At 33.2% G+C, this 17,386-nt stretch overlaps 4 protein-coding genes across 11 annotated transcripts; 2 read left to right on the top strand and 2 right to left on the bottom strand.

Moving 5' to 3' along the window:
* Window positions 1-302: 302 nt before the first annotated feature.
* Window positions 303-5,048, top strand: Pea (ATP-dependent RNA helicase pea). The gene is made up of 12 exons (XM_072018749.1): window positions 303-544; window positions 727-812; window positions 893-1,639; window positions 1,716-1,957; window positions 2,038-2,342; window positions 2,426-2,855; window positions 2,919-3,177; window positions 3,247-3,737; window positions 3,827-4,159; window positions 4,220-4,423; window positions 4,500-4,680; window positions 4,753-5,048. Exons 1-12 carry the CDS (start codon window positions 451-453, stop codon window positions 4,972-4,974), a joined length of 3,594 nt encoding a protein of 1,197 aa, XP_071874850.1. The 5' UTR covers window positions 303-450; the 3' UTR covers window positions 4,975-5,048.
* LOC139995353 (dnaJ homolog subfamily C member 1) lies at window positions 4,955-8,502 on the bottom strand. The gene is made up of 7 exons (XM_072018763.1): window positions 8,100-8,502; window positions 7,916-8,017; window positions 7,051-7,269; window positions 6,732-6,976; window positions 6,337-6,631; window positions 6,046-6,264; window positions 4,955-5,973 (listed from the first exon to the last, which is right to left on the bottom strand). Exons 1-7 carry the CDS (start codon window positions 8,247-8,249, stop codon window positions 5,908-5,910), a joined length of 1,296 nt encoding a protein of 431 aa, XP_071874864.1. The 5' UTR covers window positions 8,250-8,502; the 3' UTR covers window positions 4,955-5,907.
* Window positions 8,503-9,201: 699 nt separating this feature from the next.
* On the top strand, window positions 9,202-14,107 carry LOC139995354 (leucine-rich repeat flightless-interacting protein 2). Of its 7 annotated transcripts, none has more exons than XM_072018766.1 (10): window positions 9,202-9,585; window positions 9,854-10,120; window positions 10,573-10,759; window positions 11,257-11,383; window positions 11,460-11,599; window positions 11,701-11,964; window positions 12,043-12,184; window positions 12,263-12,388; window positions 12,498-12,712; window positions 12,803-14,107. In XM_072018766.1, exons 3-10 carry the CDS (start codon window positions 10,676-10,678, stop codon window positions 12,911-12,913), a joined length of 1,209 nt encoding a protein of 402 aa, XP_071874867.1. In that variant the 5' UTR covers window positions 9,202-9,585; window positions 9,854-10,120; window positions 10,573-10,675; the 3' UTR covers window positions 12,914-14,107. The 7 variants fall into 7 exon arrangements, with proteins under 7 accessions (XP_071874867.1, XP_071874866.1, XP_071874865.1 ...); XM_072018765.1 differs by having other exon boundaries at window positions 9,854-10,149; XM_072018764.1 differs by lacking the exon at window positions 9,854-10,120.
* LOC139995348 (uncharacterized) lies at window positions 10,818-17,136 on the bottom strand. Of its 2 annotated transcripts, XM_072018756.1 has the most exons (3): window positions 16,919-17,136; window positions 14,591-16,842; window positions 10,818-10,979 (listed from the first exon to the last, which is right to left on the bottom strand). In XM_072018756.1, the coding sequence occupies exon 2, from the start codon at window positions 16,776-16,778 to the stop codon at window positions 14,637-14,639; it is 2,142 nt and encodes a 713-aa protein (XP_071874857.1). In that variant the 5' UTR covers window positions 16,779-16,842; window positions 16,919-17,136; the 3' UTR covers window positions 10,818-10,979; window positions 14,591-14,636. The 2 variants fall into 2 exon arrangements, with proteins under 2 accessions (XP_071874857.1, XP_071874856.1); XM_072018755.1 differs by lacking the exon at window positions 10,818-10,979 and having other exon boundaries at window positions 13,246-16,842; window positions 16,919-17,135.
* Between the last annotated feature and the right edge of the window lie 250 nt (window positions 17,137-17,386).

Here is a 17,386-nt window from a genome sequence, read left to right as displayed (position 1 = left end):
TATTTAAATTTGAGGTTAGAATATTGACTAAGAATACGATAACTGTATATTCGCCTGTGGTTCCTTTATGTCAGAGTACTATTCCGAGAACAACCAGAACTACTCATAAGCGTTAGCATTTTCATTTTCTCTCTGGTAATACAAGTTCAGTTTATTTTCTGCAGCTAAAATATTTTGTTACTGATAAGTGTTAAAGTTATTTCCTACAACAAAATTTTTTTATTACTGACGCTCGTTAAGGACATTTCCTGCATTATAATGATAATAACATAGTTCCAAGTGCTTCCATAATGTTTTTATGGCAAACTTTATATTTCATAACGCATGTACGTCGATTCCAAGCACAATTTCACGAAAGAATGGTTTGAATTAAAATTTCCAATATCATGTATTAATTTACGTGTTTCAAATATATAGTAGTGGTATAAGCAGATAAGTGGAAGCACGAAAATGGATGAAGTTGCAAAGCTTGAACATCTATCTTTGGTTTCAAAAATATGTACGGAATTGGAAAATCACTTAGGACTAAATGACAAAGATTTGGGTATAGAATATAATTTTATTTATATTAATAAAAACACAGATTTTGTTAGTCTGATACAAACATATCCTATGTTCTCTTAATTCTCATAACATTTTGTTGTTGGCTAGATTATATATAAATTATATTTAATGATTAATTATATTACATTATTATAATTATAAATTATATTCTCTTTCCCACAGCTGAATTCATAATCCATTTGGCAGAGAAAAATGATACATTTGATAAATTTAAAAAAGTTCTTATTGAAAATGGCGCTGAATTTTCTGTAAGTAATTTATGAAACTTAACCTTTTATTCCTTTTTTCCTTTATCTAGCTGCATTGTAACGTTCAATTATTCATTTAGGAATCTTTTATGGCCAATTTGCTAAGAATAATACAGCATATGAAGCCAACTAAAGTGGAAGAGAAATCATTGAAACCTCCGACAAAGCAAGATGAACTAGCTCAAAAATTCCCTGCCCTAGCACTGCCAAACGAGGAACCAAAGATTGTGGATGAAAAAGAACTCAAAGACGATGATATAGTCAGCAGTGCTATGGCAAGTTTGGAGGAACTAGCACCATCAAAAAAGTCTAACAAAGAAGATAGCAAGAAAGAGAACCAATCAATCGATAATAATGATAAAAAGAACAAACACACAAGAAGAAGTAGATCAAGAGATAGAAGAAGACACAGATCACGTTCATCAGGTCGCAGAGACAGAAGGTATAGGTCTAGATCTCGATCAAGGTCACGAAATCGTTCAAGATCCAGAGATAGAAGACGTCACAGGTCCAGAGATCGTAAAAGATCTAGATCACGAGACAGAAAATTTCATAGGGACAAATATTCCAATAAACTTGATCGATCTAGATCGCGATCTGTAGAGGAACTTTCCATGGATCCAGAAGTAGGCAAGATTTATTCAGGCAAAGTAGCTAATATCGTACCTTTTGGTTGTTTTGTTCAATTGGAGGGTTTGAAACGAAGGTGGGAAGGGCTTGTTCATATCTCACAATTAAGAAGGGAAGGAAGAGTCGCCAGTGCTAGCGATGTAGTATCTAGGGGCCAGAAGGTGCTCGTGAAAGTCCTCAATATTGGTGGACAAAAGGTATACAAACGTATCAAATGAAGGAAATATATTTTTAAATTAATTTAGGGCCTTACTAATTGCGTTTTAATAATAGGTTTCTTTAAGTATGAAGGATGTTGATCAGGAAACCGGCAGGGATCTGAATCCTGTTGTGGCTGTTACCAAAACTGAAGAAGATGAGAAACATTTGAGAAATCCAGATAGGCCTACTTCCTTGTTAGAACTCCAGGGTAATTGGGACGAGGACGAAACTTATTCTAGAAAACGTGTGCAGAGATTGTCTTCTCCAGAAAAGTGGGAAATTAAACAAATGCTTGCTGCATCTTGTATCGATAGGTATTATTAGAATTAATTAAATAATTAAATTTCTTGATGTAGTAACTTCATTGTTTGTTTTTCTTTATCTTTTTCTATAGGAGTGAATTGCCAGAATTCGATACCGAAACAGGAATCCTTCCACGAGAAGACGATGAAGAAGAAGACGTTGAAATAGAGTTGGTGGAAGAAGAGCCACCATTTTTACATGGCCATGGAAGAGCTCTTGGAGACTTAAGTCCTGTTCGCATAGTAAAAAATCCTGATGGTTCTTTAGCACAAGCTGCAATGATGCAGAGTGCTTTAGCAAAGGAAAGGAGGGAACAAAAAATGTTGCAAAGAGAACAGGAAATGGATTCTGTTCCAACAGGTCTGAACAAAAATTGGATTGACCCTCTACCAGAAGGTAATCTATTTATTTCTACGTACACTTAAAAGCTTTTTAATATAAAATAATTAATTTAATAATACAGTTTTTATAAATTGCAGCTGAAAGTAGAACTCTAGCTGCGAACATGCGTGGAATTGGCCTTCAAACACAAGATTTGCCCGAGTGGAAAAAACACGTGATAGGAGGAAAAAAGTCTTCCTTTGGAAAGAAAACAAATTTAACTCTTCTCGAACAGCGTCAGAGCTTACCAATATATAAACTCAGAGATGATTTAGTTAAAGCTGTAACGGATAATCAAATTTTAATCGTAATTGGAGAAACAGGGTCAGGAAAGACCACGCAAATTACACAGTATTTAGCAGAAGCAGGATTCACAGCCCGTGGAAAGATCGGCTGTACTCAACCTAGAAGAGTGGCTGCCATGTCAGTTGCCAAAAGAGTAGCGGAAGAATTCGGTTGTCGTTTAGGACAAGAAGTTGGCTACACGATTCGTTTTGAAGACTGTACTGGTCCAGAAACCAATATAAAGTAAGTAATACGTTTTTCAATTACATAGATACAAATATTCAATATTAATGTTCAATTTTGTAGATATATGACTGATGGTATGTTGCTAAGAGAATGTCTCATGGATTTGGATTTGAAGACATACTCTGTAATTATGTTGGATGAGGCACATGAACGTACCATTCACACGGACGTTCTTTTTGGATTGCTGAAACAAGCTGTAGGGAGAAGGCCAGATTTAAAACTAATCGTTACAAGTGCAACTTTGGATGCTGTCAAATTTTCACAATACTTCTTCGAAGCACCGATCTTTACTATTCCTGGTAGAACATTCGAAGTTGAGGTAAGTGATTCAAATCTATGTCTAAAAGTTTTTATAACTGAAAGTATTAATTGAAATTATTTTAAACAGGTCATGTACACCAAAGAACCAGAAACAGACTATTTGGATGCCGCATTGATAACAGTGATGCAGATACATTTAAGAGAACCTCCAGGAGACATACTTCTATTCTTAACTGGTCAAGAAGAAATCGACACAGCTTGTGAAATTTTATACGAACGTATGAAATCTTTAGGCCCTGATGTTCCAGAGTTAATCATTTTGCCCGTGTATTCGGCGCTTCCTTCGGAAATGCAAACGAGAATATTTGAACCAGCTCCACCTGGTTCCAGGAAAGTGGTAATAGCCACCAATATAGCGGAAACTAGTTTGACTATCGATGGAATTTATTACGTAGTTGATCCAGGATTTGTGAAACAAAAGGTCTATAATTCTAAAACTGGTATGGATAGTCTTATAGTAACACCAATAAGTCAAGCAGCTGCGAAACAAAGAGCAGGAAGGGCTGGCAGAACTGGTCCAGGAAAATGTTATAGGCTTTATACTGAAAGGGCTTATAGGTATTTGGCTTAAAATTACCAAATACTTTGAAATACTCTATATTTGAAAATATGCAATAAATAAACTATTTAATTATAATTTTTTCTAGGGACGAAATGCTTCCGACGCCGGTTCCAGAAATCCAACGTACTAATTTAGCAACCACGGTATTACAGTTAAAGACTATGGGCATCAATGATCTATTACACTTTGATTTTATGGATGCTCCACCTGTCGAATCGCTGATTATGGCTTTGGAATCTCTACACAGCTTAAGTGCATTAGATAACGAAGGTTTGTTAACCAGATTAGGAAGAAGGATGGCAGAGTTTCCTCTAGAACCTAATTTATCTAAGATGCTTATTATGAGCGTACATCTTCAATGTTCTGATGAGATATTGACCATCGTCAGCATGTTATCTGTTCAGAACGTCTTCTACAGGTAAGAAATGATATCAGACGGGAATCGCGAACGTATATTTAATTTTTGTAATTGTTCTAGACCGAAAGATAAGCAAGCTTTAGCAGATCAAAAGAAAGCAAAATTTAACCAACCGGAAGGCGATCATTTAACTCTGCTGGCAGTTTATAACTCCTGGAGAAATAATAAATTTAGTAATGCATGGTGTTATGAAAATTTTGTGCAAATTAGAACTTTAAAACGCGCTCAGGATGTTCGGAAACAACTATTAGGTATAATGGACAGGTAATTATCAGTTTATTTGTAAATACAATTTTTTAATATCTAATAAGATAAACTAATTATTTATTTGGTTTATCAGACACAAATTGGACGTAGTATCTGCGGGTAAAAACACTGTAAGAATTCAGAAAGCTGTTTGTTCTGGTTTCTTTAGAAACGCCGCAAAGAAAGATCCTCAAGAAGGCTATAGAACTTTAGTCGATAGCCAAGTTGTCTACATTCATCCAAGTAGCGCGTTATTTAACAGACAACCGGAATGGGTAAGTTAATGAAGGTTAGAAACGTAATTATAAAAGATACATATGACCAATTATTTCTTTCATTTTCTATAGGTAATTTATCATGAATTGGTCCAAACTACGAAAGAATACATGAGAGAAGTGACAACTATAGACCCAAAATGGTTAGTAGAGTTTGCGCCAGCATTTTTCAAATTTAGCGATCCGACCAAACTTAGCAAGTTTAAGAAGAATCAAAGATTGGAACCGCTTTATAATAAGTACGAAGAACCGAACGCTTGGCGAATATCAAGGGTTCGAAGAAGACGTAATTAAAATGTTTATTATACAATCTGTAAATAGTATTTTGTACAGTCATTATTTAAAAACTAACCAATAGCTCGGATATACTAGTTGTTTTCTTCACTTCACTTCTTCGCGTACGATACAAAATTAAATATTAGTTACACAAAATGTTGCTTTCCATTTAGACAATTATAAAATACGTTCGACGTTGAAATTATAATAGTACTTCTCCGTGCTTATATGTATTTATAATTTCTTAAGTAAAGTAAATTACACAAAATAATTCGTAGGCAATTATCTCGTCCATTGCAAATTTATAGCCTTTTAAATATTTACACTGATAATGTAAGAACAGGGCCCACTGTTTTATTTTATAGTATAACTGGGTTAGATATCGAAAAATATTTAAGACGGAATTTGTTTGTACTAGTTTTAACAAGTACAATACAAGTAACTTAGTTTTCAGAGCCTAATATCGACTATATTAATATAGTTCATTTATATATGTAAGTTATATTAATAGTAAAGTAAAATGTGTTATACACTTTGGCATGATTACTTTTTACAATTTGTTTTCAAAGCTAAAACGATACGGCATATCAGTCTCAGAGAACAGGAAAGTATTTAATTATCATATCTCTTGTCAGTCTTTTCCTCTGAATTAGTTATTAAATTTATTAAATAAATACATTCTCCACAAACATTTAATAATAAAATGATGTAGGAGTAATTGTTCTTTCTTGTATATAAACTTTCTTTTTTTTTCTTAATTATTCTTAATGCATCATCCTTGTATAAGAGTACTTTTAAGAAATCTTTAATTCACTTTGTAAAGCTTGTACAACAGCTGTGAAATATGTATCATCTTAAGATCGAAAATTGTTTTTCTTTCATTTTTCTTTTTTGGACTTGATTGGTATTGGACTATATTTTTTGTCGAAGGAACATCTTGTACATGGCAGGCTATTGAGTATGTTGTTTCTTTTTGACTAATTCCACCAATTGTCTATACCTTGCTTGACATTCATCCTTTGGAACGCAACATCGATTATATTAAACATACGTTTAAAAAATGCGTTGTAATATATCTATATACGATACCTTGCTTTTTCCTTCAACGCATTTTGCGATTTTCTCCCATCTATCTATTGATGTTCCTTTAGGATATTTTATAAGAGCCGCTTCTAGAGCTCTTTGTTGTTCTTGACTCCATTCGCTAATGCTTCCTACATTCTCGGCACGAGTCTTTGTCTTTTTTGAACGTTCCTCTATAACGGTCTCCTCTGTAGACGATCCGGGTTTTAATCCTTCGTCTTTTATCTAGCAAGTATCAAAAAATTATTCATTAAGAAATTAGAATTAAAATCTATAAAAAACAGATTAGAAAATAACCTTTTTCGCCATATGCGTAACTTCGGTAACTGTACGATTCATCGCATCTGCAATTTTATCCCACCTCTCTGATGTACCACTGGGATACTTCTTCACGAGTTTTATTAATTCTAATATATCATCGTCAGTCCATAATCCTCCAGAAATAGCAGGTTTCTGATAAACGTGATTCGTTTGGTCTTTCTTAAACACCTCTTTAACGCCATTACTGCTTCTTTCTTGTGGAGTGAAACCAGTTCTGCGTCTTCTCGTACGAGATGTGAATTCTGGTTCTGGTTGTTCGTTTTCTTGCATTCTGAAACAGGTCGTATAAATAAATTTTAAGCATACCTAATGGAAAAAAAATGTTTGGTGGCAAATAATATGTTTCATTTGAATATCACAGCTTTACTCACAATGCTTCTTCTTCTTTTTGCTTTTTCCTACGTTTTCTTTCTTCAAGTATAGTATTCATTACACGCACGATATCAGGTATGGACAGCGTAAAAGCTATTATCCATCTTGGAAATTGAAATGGAAGAGTATTCCAAATAGTTGGTGTAGGAATTTTCTCCAAAATGTCTGCCAAATCTGGCACATCCATCTTCCCTTTCTTATTCTTTTTTTGCATTTTCTGAAGTTTACTGCCCAAAACTTGTACCTGCAATGTATATTATGAAAAAATAGGTAAAGTAATTTAACTTCCATTAGTTTTGAGTAGTTTTTCTTACATACATATGTATATCTTTTCTCGAAATATGCGGCCCATGCAACTACATATTGTCCAATGGTAATCAATAAAAATAAAATTATTCCTAATTCTACAAGTCCCATTTTCCGCACATGGCGGTAATAATACACGGCTGATCGCCAGTTTGGTAATCCATTAACTAGAACATTGTCATATCGCTGACGTTTCGCAGGATCTTTCAGAATATCATAAACAGCGACTAACTGGAAATAAGAGGAGAATGGTGAAAAAGTACTACATTTATTTCCCTTCAGACAACTAAAATTCTAATCAGGCATCATTTTTTATATAAAGTATCTAAGTATCAAATCAGGTATCATAAAAATATAATCATTTATGGCAAATGTGATGGAAAAGTTGTAAAAACTGTACATGAAGTTGACATTGCCTCAAAAGGTAAACTTAATTTTTCTAACTTTAAGTGATCACAATTTTGAAATTAATGTAGGAAGTGCAAAAGTTCAAATAGTATTTTATAGAAGAAAGTTGATATTTATATAGTATGAAAAAACATATTGCTCAAATTGCTAATTAATTGTAATAAAATACAACTATTTAAGGTAACGTATTATGATTAAAATATTCCATAAAATATGGTTCTAATTATATTATAACTTCTAAAATAAATTGTAATATATTTAATGTATATCAGAACATAATGTTAACTTCATCTATATTTTCTAACTTTCACACCACATTTGCCATAAATGATTGTATTTTTGTGATACTTATAGGACTTATAGGATGATGAATTAGAATTTTAGGTGCCCAAAGGAGTACAAATTAGACATTTTTTGTCCTTTATCATTCGAAATGTTTATTTCAGAATTAGGACGATCTGTTACTTACTTTCCTAAACTGTTGCTCTGCATCTTCTGCAGGATTTTTATCTGGATGCAACTGCAGTGATAATCGTCTGAAAGCTTTCTTAATTTCCGAAGCATTCGCGGTCTGAAAAATTAATTTATCAATTATTTCTTTTTCATTTAGAAAATTAATTATGTAAATAAGGACAATAAAAAACGAGATAAACCTGCGGGATACCAAGCATTTCGTAGAAATTTTGATTGATCTCCTCGACAACGTCGAATACTTCCAATTCGTCATTGTCCCAAGCATTTGTGACACCGTATACATTGAAAAAGTATAAAATTCGAAAGATCAGTAATAATGACACTCTCATTTTTTTTTATTCGCTAAGTATGTACATTCATATCCGTTGAAAAGTTCCTCCTTTTTTATTCTAGCGCGTTAGTCACTGAAACACTATGCTATAATCATTATTTCACTTGAATTAAATCGATCTTCCGCTAACCAAAGTGTGAAATATGTTAAAATGCTAAGTGCCACATCGCAAATTCAAGTGAGGTTAGATTATGGAAACGTAGGCCGTGTGTATTAAACGCGTCGAGGACTGACGATATATAGGAAAAAAATAGAATTTGAACTTGTGTTAGTGTATCTGTTGCACTTAGCCTAAAGGTTATTTTCAATTCGCGATTTTATGATCGTCAATCTACTTTATCGATCGAGGTTACCTATAAAAGATCTTTAGTTTTTTAAATCATTTCTGATTCTTTATCCAAAATTTTACATTGAAAAAAAATTATAGAAACATCTTTTGAAACATCATCTTCAATTTTATAATTCAAAATGTCTATTAATACGCAAATTCATTCATCTAAAAATGTGCTATATAACATGAGAGAGAATAATTAAAGATTAAATTCAACAAACTGATTGTATGAAAAGGATTATTTCAGGTAATTTTGTTCCATACATTAATGCAAGTAATCCATTTAACTTTGATTACCTGGAACAATATGTAAAACAAAGTTGCTTAAGATAAGCAAGATTACGGTTTATAAGTTACCTATATAATATATGTATGTAGAAATGTCCATGCTAATATAAGAGATGAAGTCAACTTTATCGAACTGGTTGTATGAAAAGGATTAGTTTAGACAAATTTCTTCTGCATATCAATTCAAATAATTCATTTAATCTTGCGTACCTGGAACAATATGTACAACAAATTTGCTTAAGATAAGCAAGATTATGATTTGTAAGAGACTGTATTGCCGATAGGAATACTAACGTTAGCGCTATAATATACAGATGACTCCACCAATTTCGGTGATTCGAGGCGCGGCGCACAGTGTGCTTTTGCATTCGCATGCATCACCATCCAGGCTATTCGATCGAAAAATGTGTCTTCCGCTATATTTAAGTGCGACTGCACGCACTGTTTTTACAAGCTTTCGCCTATAGGAGGTAGAAGGTTTGACCGTGAAGTCGCGTGAGCTTAATTTGCAACGATAACTTGGAAAATTCCATGGAACCGTGAATCAACTGAACGGAAACCACATCGAGTTAATTCCCTGGCCGCAGATGGTCATCGTGGCTCACTCTTCCGATTTCCATTGATTGTATTTATAGTGTCCTCCAGTTTATTTTTGCATGCGGCTCCTTTGAGAAAAAGATGCGCCTATCCGCTGGCTGACAGCGTTTCTCGCGTCGTAAGTCCCTTTAACCATAGGATTTTAACATTTAGGAGAAGTCGTAGTTGTACAGAGAGAAAAAAGAAATCGAAAGAAAAAGAGAAAGAGAGAGAGAGAGGAAGAGGGAGAGAGAGAGAGAGAGAAAAAAAGACGATTGACGACTACAGTAAGGTCTTATTTGCATGTATTCGGACTGACGTTATGTGTGGGTGTGCAAGTCTATTTAATATATATTGTTGAACGTACGAACTCGATTGCCAGATTCTTTATTTCGTTTCTGTTCTAGATTCGTGATCCTGTGTCTCATTCGTTGTTGTCGTCTTCGTCGTCGTCGTCGTCACTGACTTAACGACGAACGCGATTTTTTTTATGGGAGAATCATTTGACGCGTTATAGCACAATAAAAGTGATCCGAACAAATACATTATTAGATCCCACTATGGAGATGTTATTCTTAGCGTGAAAACGTTGTAACGTTAGAACGACGGAAGACCGTTTTTACCTGTGCTAGATTCTTTTTACAATTCTATTTTGAACCTTCACATGTCGCCGGGTATTGTTAACCTATAATTCGTTGAAGAAGTACGAAGTTTCTCTTTTTGCAGCCTTTAGTTTCGAAATTTTCTAATTTTTGAATATCGATATTCAGTAATTTTTCCTTTTGAGTCGTTTATAATATTCAGAGTGATAACCGTTCCATTATCTACTTGTCGTCATTGTCCATATATAAAGCATTTTTGTTGCATAATGAGTAATTATTAGCAGTCTGTAACACCACTAAATTATTCTTTGCAACAGTTAAGGCATTATCAGAATGAGTTGTCATTACGAATGAATACCCTTGCAATGTTTGAACGTTAACGCTTCATTTATGTCTGGTTGCATTGCAAACATCATTCTCCCATCTGTACAGTATATTCAATTGGTCATATTGCGTCTATTAATCATGCTTTAAATCATGCTCACATATTTCTAGCTCTAGCATATTGTCCCTTTGTCCTTTAGTGTGGTGGTTTGTCTTCTTGTACGGTGAAGGACGTGGATCTGCCTAGCAAAAGTCTGCCTGATATTCAAGCAAAATATACATATTAAAGCATTCAATACTGAAATGGAGTCTGCTATAGCTGGACGTAGGCGGACAACCGCACGACATTCAGCAGAGGATCAGGCTCTCGATCAGATAGCCAAGGAGGTATGGCTTGATTATTTTATAATAATGTAACAGAGTGGAGTTTATGAAAAAGATGATATTAAGAACTTTATAATTGTTATATTATTCCAAAACTGTATTCATTGTCTTAACAGGAAATAAAATAAGATAGTATTGTTGCTATAAGTGTGCTTGACCTTCGGTATTTAAATGTGTGCATGTTAGTAGTAGGTGGGGTTTATATCTTCCTTGATAAGTTTATCTGTAATCAAGAATGTGTAGAGACAATTACTAAATAAGTGAGATATTATATATAGTATATGTCACAAGTATTATTCTAATTAATATTTTATCTTTTAATTGTGACTAAATTAAAGTAAGTATTTGTTAATCTAAATTGATATCAGGATCTCGCATGTTATTTTTAATATCATGTGTCTAATACAGTGTTTCTATATCATGTGTCAATGTGTTAATAATAAATTGAATGTGAAACTATGTTTTTGGTAACAGGATGGATTTTCCATACATACTTTCAGGCAGAAGCTAGATTAGCTGCTAGAAGACAGGCAAGAGCGGAAGCTAGAGAAATACGAATGCGGGAGTTAGAAAGACAACAGAAAGAGGCAGAAGAAAATGCAGATAGGGTGTACGACATGTGTTCAGGTATCTATCCGAAAAAATTAATTCTACATAAAATGTTAGAAACGAAATAAAACACATTATTTTCGCAATTTCTCAGCTGATGTGAATAGAACAATGAGAGTAACACCTGATTCTGTGAGGTCGTCGCGTCTCCTCACTAATTCTAACAATTTCCAATCCAGTCGAAGATCTTCCGAAGATTCACTGGAAGATGCTGGCCTAAGCAGAGACCTCAGGGTATTAACATTTTTATCTTGCAATTCATATTACGATAAAAAACACCATGTGTTCGTTTATTTAAATATGTACAAGCCTTCCTCCGAATTTTTCCTTTGCAGTTAGAATTAAAAGAATTTGAAGAAAAATTTAGAAAGGCGATGATAGCCAATGCTCAGTTAGACAATGAAAAATCTTCGTATGCTTATCAAGTCGATCTATTGAAAGACAAATTGGAGGAACTAGAGGAGACGGTTGCACAACTTCGTAGGGAACTTAGAGAAAAGAATCGCGAGTCTGAACAGTTAAAAAGACTCAGTCAAACATTGAAAGACGAGTTAGATGTATGCCATGCACAATTAATAGAAAGAGATACGCTTATACAAGTAAGTAAGCGGTAATCTCAAATAAATATGTCGTACTTTTCATTTTAATTCTGTAATTAAAAACTAAAATTATTTTAGGAGAACGGTTTAGTTATTGTCGACGATGAAGGAAGTGAAAACGAAGATAATGAAATTGAGAACGGTCCACGTCCAAGACGAAGAGTACTAGTCAGTACAGAAGCAGCAGAATTATTGCAAAACGCTGGAAAGGGTTCACTAGGTATGCACAGTTATAAAAGATGAAGAATATTTTTGAAATAAAAAGATATATGAGAGAATGTTTTATCATAAATCATAGATGTCCGGCTGAGAAAATTTGCTTCTGAAAAAAAAGAATTGCAAGATGAGATACGACATCTTAGATTGGAACTAGAGGAGACAAGAAATCGTATTAGGTCCGAAAGATCGCCTGGTTCAGTATTAGGTTTGTACCTACTATAAAATACACCGCGCTTATATTATAGCATATTATAAAATTTTCTTTAATATTGTTTTGTGTATCTATAATTGTATTTCATAATTGTTTCTTCTAGGTTGCTTATCAGACTCCGAAGATGTGCAACGTGAAGCAAACAAGCTTTTGGCCGATTACAAGTTCAAGCTTCAAAAAGCTGAACAAGATATGTCTACTTTGCAAGCTACTGTAGCCAGGCTAGAAAGTCAAGTAATACGTTATAAGTCAGCAGCAGAGGCATCTGAAAAAGCTGAGGATGAACTGAAAGTAGAAAAGAGAAAGTTACAAAGAGAAGTAAGCGAAAACTCTCTGCGAGTTTTAATCCTTTGTAATTTAATTTGAACATTCTCGTCAGATAAATCGGAAAAAATCTGTTTCTTATAGGTCAGAGAGACTCAAGGCCGTGTAGAAGAACTGGAAACGGCAAATTCTCATTTACAGAGGCGATTGGATAAACTTAAAAACGCAAAATCTGCTCTGTTGAAGGAGCTTTGACGGGACGACTTCTTGGGGTCTGTACAATGAGTCTGCCATTTTTCGATTCACTGGGAACCGTGTGCCGATGTTGCCTCACACAACATGAGATATTACTTAACGCATTGAAATATAATTTATGCGAACGGAACACGTACATATAGTAATCGTTACGCGGATTTTACCATGATTTTAATTGATTTTTAATTGTACAATACTGCATACAAGTATGGCATTCCAAAATGGCCACCGCTGTGCAATGGTCTATTGGGATGCCATATTTGGATTAATTATACGCTAAACTGCTGTGAAAAGAAGTCGCTGTTTTATATTCAACACGTTCTTTTCTTTCATTAATTTTTTTTTTTTTTTTTTTTTTTTTTTTGATACTAACAATTATTCTGCATTTCTTAGTAAAAGAAAGAAAAAGAGAAAAAAAAAACGAAGAAAAAGAAGTAACAGCCTTTTCAATGCATTTCAAACACCGAATATTTTTTCGTTAATTTTGCGAACAGTTATGGAGTCGATTCGTAATATGTATATTATTTTGAGGAAAAATATTCTGACTCGTGTATTATAAATGGAATTAAATATTTTCCATGCCTTTATTTTTTGAGGCACAATCTTTCATGTTACTTTAGTTTTTGCTCATTGGAGCAATTTCGATAGAAACATATGAAGATAACCGTATAATAGTTATTCAGAATAATTTATGATATACGGGTCAATTAAAACATTGCGTACGTCAATGAGTGTAATTTTTGTGTTACATCGAATAATTTATAAACGATATTTCTACAGATACAAAATATTTATAACTCCTACGAGAACCGTGTTAATAGTTAAAGCTAGAATTTCGAATGGCAGCAACCAATCTACAATATTCATTTTCTACTATCGATCGTCTACTGTGAAATCTTGATAAACGTTTTTAATTTTTTATATCATATTGTCGTATCTAAAAAATCGATATTAGATTGTACGCCGAATAGAATGATAAAGATAACTGGAACATCTGAAATTGATAAAAGAAAAAATATTCCTGCTGATTGTGGTGTTAAAGTTGTTAATGATAGCATTTTTAATCGATTGAATTGTCTCCAGAACTGAACTTTTTATTCCTCTGACTGATGCGAAGCAAAAGAAAGTAGATGTATGATAGTGTGGTCTTTGTACATTCGAAATAAATTAAACTATGTTGTTGAAGCTATATAATATTCTTGGTATATAAATTTATTATATATATTTTATGTGATATAAAAGAGAAGTACTAAAAACGTCATTTACATCCTTATCAATTAGAGATACATCTGAAAAAAGTAATCCAGCAAATCAAAAAAATAATGAAATAACAAATCTTATTTATGTCATATTTAGCTAATACAAGTTATTTTCCAATTTATAGCGCATCATGAAATATTTAATTACATTCAATTGTCATTTCTAAGTGTAAATATGTATAAATTGTTTAGTTTTCTTTTTAATTTGTTTTTTAGCATTTAAATTATCTAAACGGTAAAAATAAAAATTTTCAGTTTTAGACACAAAATTACAAAAAAAGATACAGCTTTTTTATTGTGATCCAAAGCTCGATTGCACCATTCTCCATAAAAAAATTACTTTATTATGATACTGTATACGAGAGTTCAAATATTTGCTACAACTTAAAGAAGTATTATCTAACGTCGTGTTACTTACATATAGTCAATACATAATTAATTTGTATATTGTATGTTGATTAAAACTAAGAAACGGCTTTTGCTTTGTTTCTAATTCCCAATGCAGGGCTTTGTGGATTGGTTATAGGCTTGGTTGATTTTACAATATTTATAGGTTTATATACTGGCATTGGTCTAGCTTTCACCTCTGCCATTTTGCGCAGCTCTGCTCTTTCCATTTTTTCTTTCAATAATTTATTCTTTTCTTCCTGCATTTTCTTTGCTCCAAATTCCTGCTCCCTCTTCTTGATCTTGTCATCAAATTCGTTCCTTTTTTGAACTCTTTTCATTGTATTTAATTCAACTTTAACAACCTTGTTCTGGACATTGTTTAATTTTTTATTTTTAATATCTATTAAGCTTGTGCTGATTCTATTTACTGTCTCCTTCTTTCTAGTGCTTATGTCCGTTAATGTATTGTTCATAATATTAGGCTGCTTATTTTCTTGGTTATTGCAACTTTTTGTTTGTCTGGTTCCAAGTTCCTTAGAGCTATGTACCTTGTCCTTGCTTCGCATATTATCTTTAGATAAACCATGAATCACAACAGGTTTAAAGCTTGGAGCAGGATTAGCATGGAATACTCTAACCTTTTTATTCTGTTCCTCCACCTGCTTAATAAATTCTTCTTTCTTCTTAGCAAGGAATTTGTTTCTTTCTTCAAAACTAAATGGACATGTAGCTACTGTTCTTCTCTTTGAACTCTGCTCTTTAACTGTATTTGTTGGCTTTAAAAATTTAGGTGCGGGTCTCGCATGAAATTCTGTCTTTACTTTATTTACTTCCTGAGTGTGTAAATTTTTCAGTTTTTCTTCCTTTCTCATTTGAAATTCCTTGTTGCGAATGTTAGAATTGAATTTTGTGACCTTTGTGTTATCTGCAACAACTTCTATACAAGGATTTTCCTTTTTAGAGGAAACACTCGAGCTACTGGTGGAAAGAGTGATGGGAACAACCTTTTTGTGTTCCTTGGCATTTGTATTCTGTTCCAAATTCAGGGATGGTCCTGCTGTATGACGTATTCTCTTAGACTGAGTTAAATGAAACTCTTCCGTAACTGTAGTTGGTTTTTTAGGCACTTTTTTCAACACTGACCGACCCTTTAAGATATTAATTGGTACAGGATTTGCTTTGATTTGATGCTTCTTCATTTCTTCAAACTCCAACTCCTCTCTTTCTTGCTGACTCAAGATATTACCTCTTCTCGTTCTCTGTTTGCATCTTAATGCAGGAGAAACTGGATAAGTGAGTTTCAGCGGTGATCGTTTCAATTTCATCAATGGACCAGGCTTCATATCCTTGTTACTGAGAGTACGGAATCTCTGAGGTGTACCATTTTGGAACTTAGAAATTGCCTCTGCTAAACTTACAAACTGATTTGAACGTCTTCGGTTCTTTATTATCCTTGATGTACGATATTGACAAGTAAGTACCTTTGGTTGTGATTTACCCAATGAGTGTCGTTTTTTATTAAATAAATTGGATTCTTTTTTTGAAAGTGATACAACTTTATAAGATAATCTTTTCTCTGAAAGATTATCTTTTGCTAAAGTATCAACTTTTGATTTTACTACTAATTTACCTTTATTTTTTGCAAATGTAGTTTGTACAGCATTTTTCTTTTCCATATCATTGGCCTGAACATCTTTCAATGAAGACTTACCAAGGACTGTGTTCTTTGCCTGTAACGTGCGCTGCTTAATCCTCTCAGGTACAGCCCTTTTAATTTTATGATTTGCCATTGATATTTTAAATTCAGAGGTCAGATCTGTTATTGATATATTCCATGTCTGATGAATCTTGCTGGACCTTTCATCTAGCTTTAAGTCTTTCATAGCTCTGTCTAATTGATGATCTTCCTTAACTTTCTCTAAAGAATGATTTTTAGTTTCATGAGGTATAAAATATGCTATACTACAATGTGCAGGAGTTTCTGGTTCTAAACTGTCATCAAACTTTGTTTCATTGACAGATTGTTCATTTTTGCTTTCTTGCGTATATGGGGAAGATGAAGTGGAATTAACGGTAGATTTCAAAAGTATTTGAGGATCATGCACCTCGTGTTCTTTTTCAAAATAACTATCACAACAAACCTGAGGACTACGTGTAAAATCTGCCCACTGTGGAGCACAACAGTTATCCATCATATCAAAAAAATTTGAATTCATGGATTAAATTTTCAAGTAAGTATTACAACAAACTACCGTAAGGTGGATATTATTCAAACACAATCTACAAAAAAAGCGCGAGGATAATAAAAAAACTTAAAAACATTATTCTATTTGTATATGTTAAAGTTTATATGTACCTTTGAAATATGTAACAAGCACTTAAACTGCAATTTTTACACGATTTCGTGTAATTAAACGTTTATCTGGTCCAGTAGTTCCTCCACAATTCTTTAAATAACTAATTCTACAAAAAAAAACTTCTTTCCAGGATATTTACTTTTCAAACACCAAAAATCCTGGTAACTGGTCAACGTAGACGTTGACGAATTTAAGTTTGAAATTTTTTGACCTTCCATCTAATTGGCTGGAAATAATGTACATAATATAAAAGTTAAAGATCTCTATTATTCCTATAAGAGTTCTGTTGGTTATTGTATGTGAAGGTTGGCAATATTAGTATATAGTGACTTAATGCTTAGTGACTGTTACATGAAAAGGTGCCACAGAACATGACAACTGCGCATCTTACTGAGCAGAATAATTTTTCCGCGGAAAAACAAAAAACGGTGAGACATTAGTAAAACAGTTCGAAAGGAAAGGAAGAT

The sequence above is a fragment of the Bombus fervidus genome, chromosome 15, assembly GCF_041682495.2.
Source record: "Bombus fervidus isolate BK054 chromosome 15, iyBomFerv1, whole genome shotgun sequence".
Taxonomy (NCBI): domain Eukaryota; kingdom Metazoa; phylum Arthropoda; class Insecta; order Hymenoptera; family Apidae; genus Bombus; species Bombus fervidus.
This window is presented reverse-complemented; position numbering and strand designations above follow the sequence as displayed.

Coding starts and splice junctions, on each gene's coding strand:
- Pea (XM_072018749.1), top strand. CDS start 451: ATGGATGAAGTTGCAAAGCTTGAACATCTATCTTTGGTTTCAAAAATA. Junction 1,958..2,037: donor GCTGCATCTTGTATCGATAG/GTATTATTAGAA, acceptor CTTTTTCTATAG/GAGTGAATTGCCAGAATTCG. Junction 2,343..2,425: donor GATTGACCCTCTACCAGAAG/GTAATCTATTTA, acceptor TATAAATTGCAG/CTGAAAGTAGAACTCTAGCT.
- LOC139995353 (XM_072018763.1), bottom strand. CDS start 8,249: ATGAGAGTGTCATTATTACTGATCTTTCGAATTTTATACTTTTTCAAT. Junction 8,018..8,099: donor AAATGCTTGGTATCCCGCAG/GTTTATCTCGTT, acceptor TTAATTTTTCAG/ACCGCGAATGCTTCGGAAAT. Junction 6,265..6,336: donor TTACGCATATGGCGAAAAAG/GTTATTTTCTAA, acceptor GATACTTGCTAG/ATAAAAGACGAAGGATTAAA.
- LOC139995354 (XM_072018764.1), top strand. CDS start 10,676: ATGGAGTCTGCTATAGCTGGACGTAGGCGGACAACCGCACGACATTCA. Junction 11,600..11,700: donor GCCTAAGCAGAGACCTCAGG/GTATTAACATTT, acceptor TTTCCTTTGCAG/TTAGAATTAAAAGAATTTGA. Junction 12,713..12,802: donor AGAGAAAGTTACAAAGAGAA/GTAAGCGAAAAC, acceptor TGTTTCTTATAG/GTCAGAGAGACTCAAGGCCG.
- LOC139995348 (XM_072018756.1), bottom strand. CDS start 16,778: ATGAATTCAAATTTTTTTGATATGATGGATAACTGTTGTGCTCCACAG.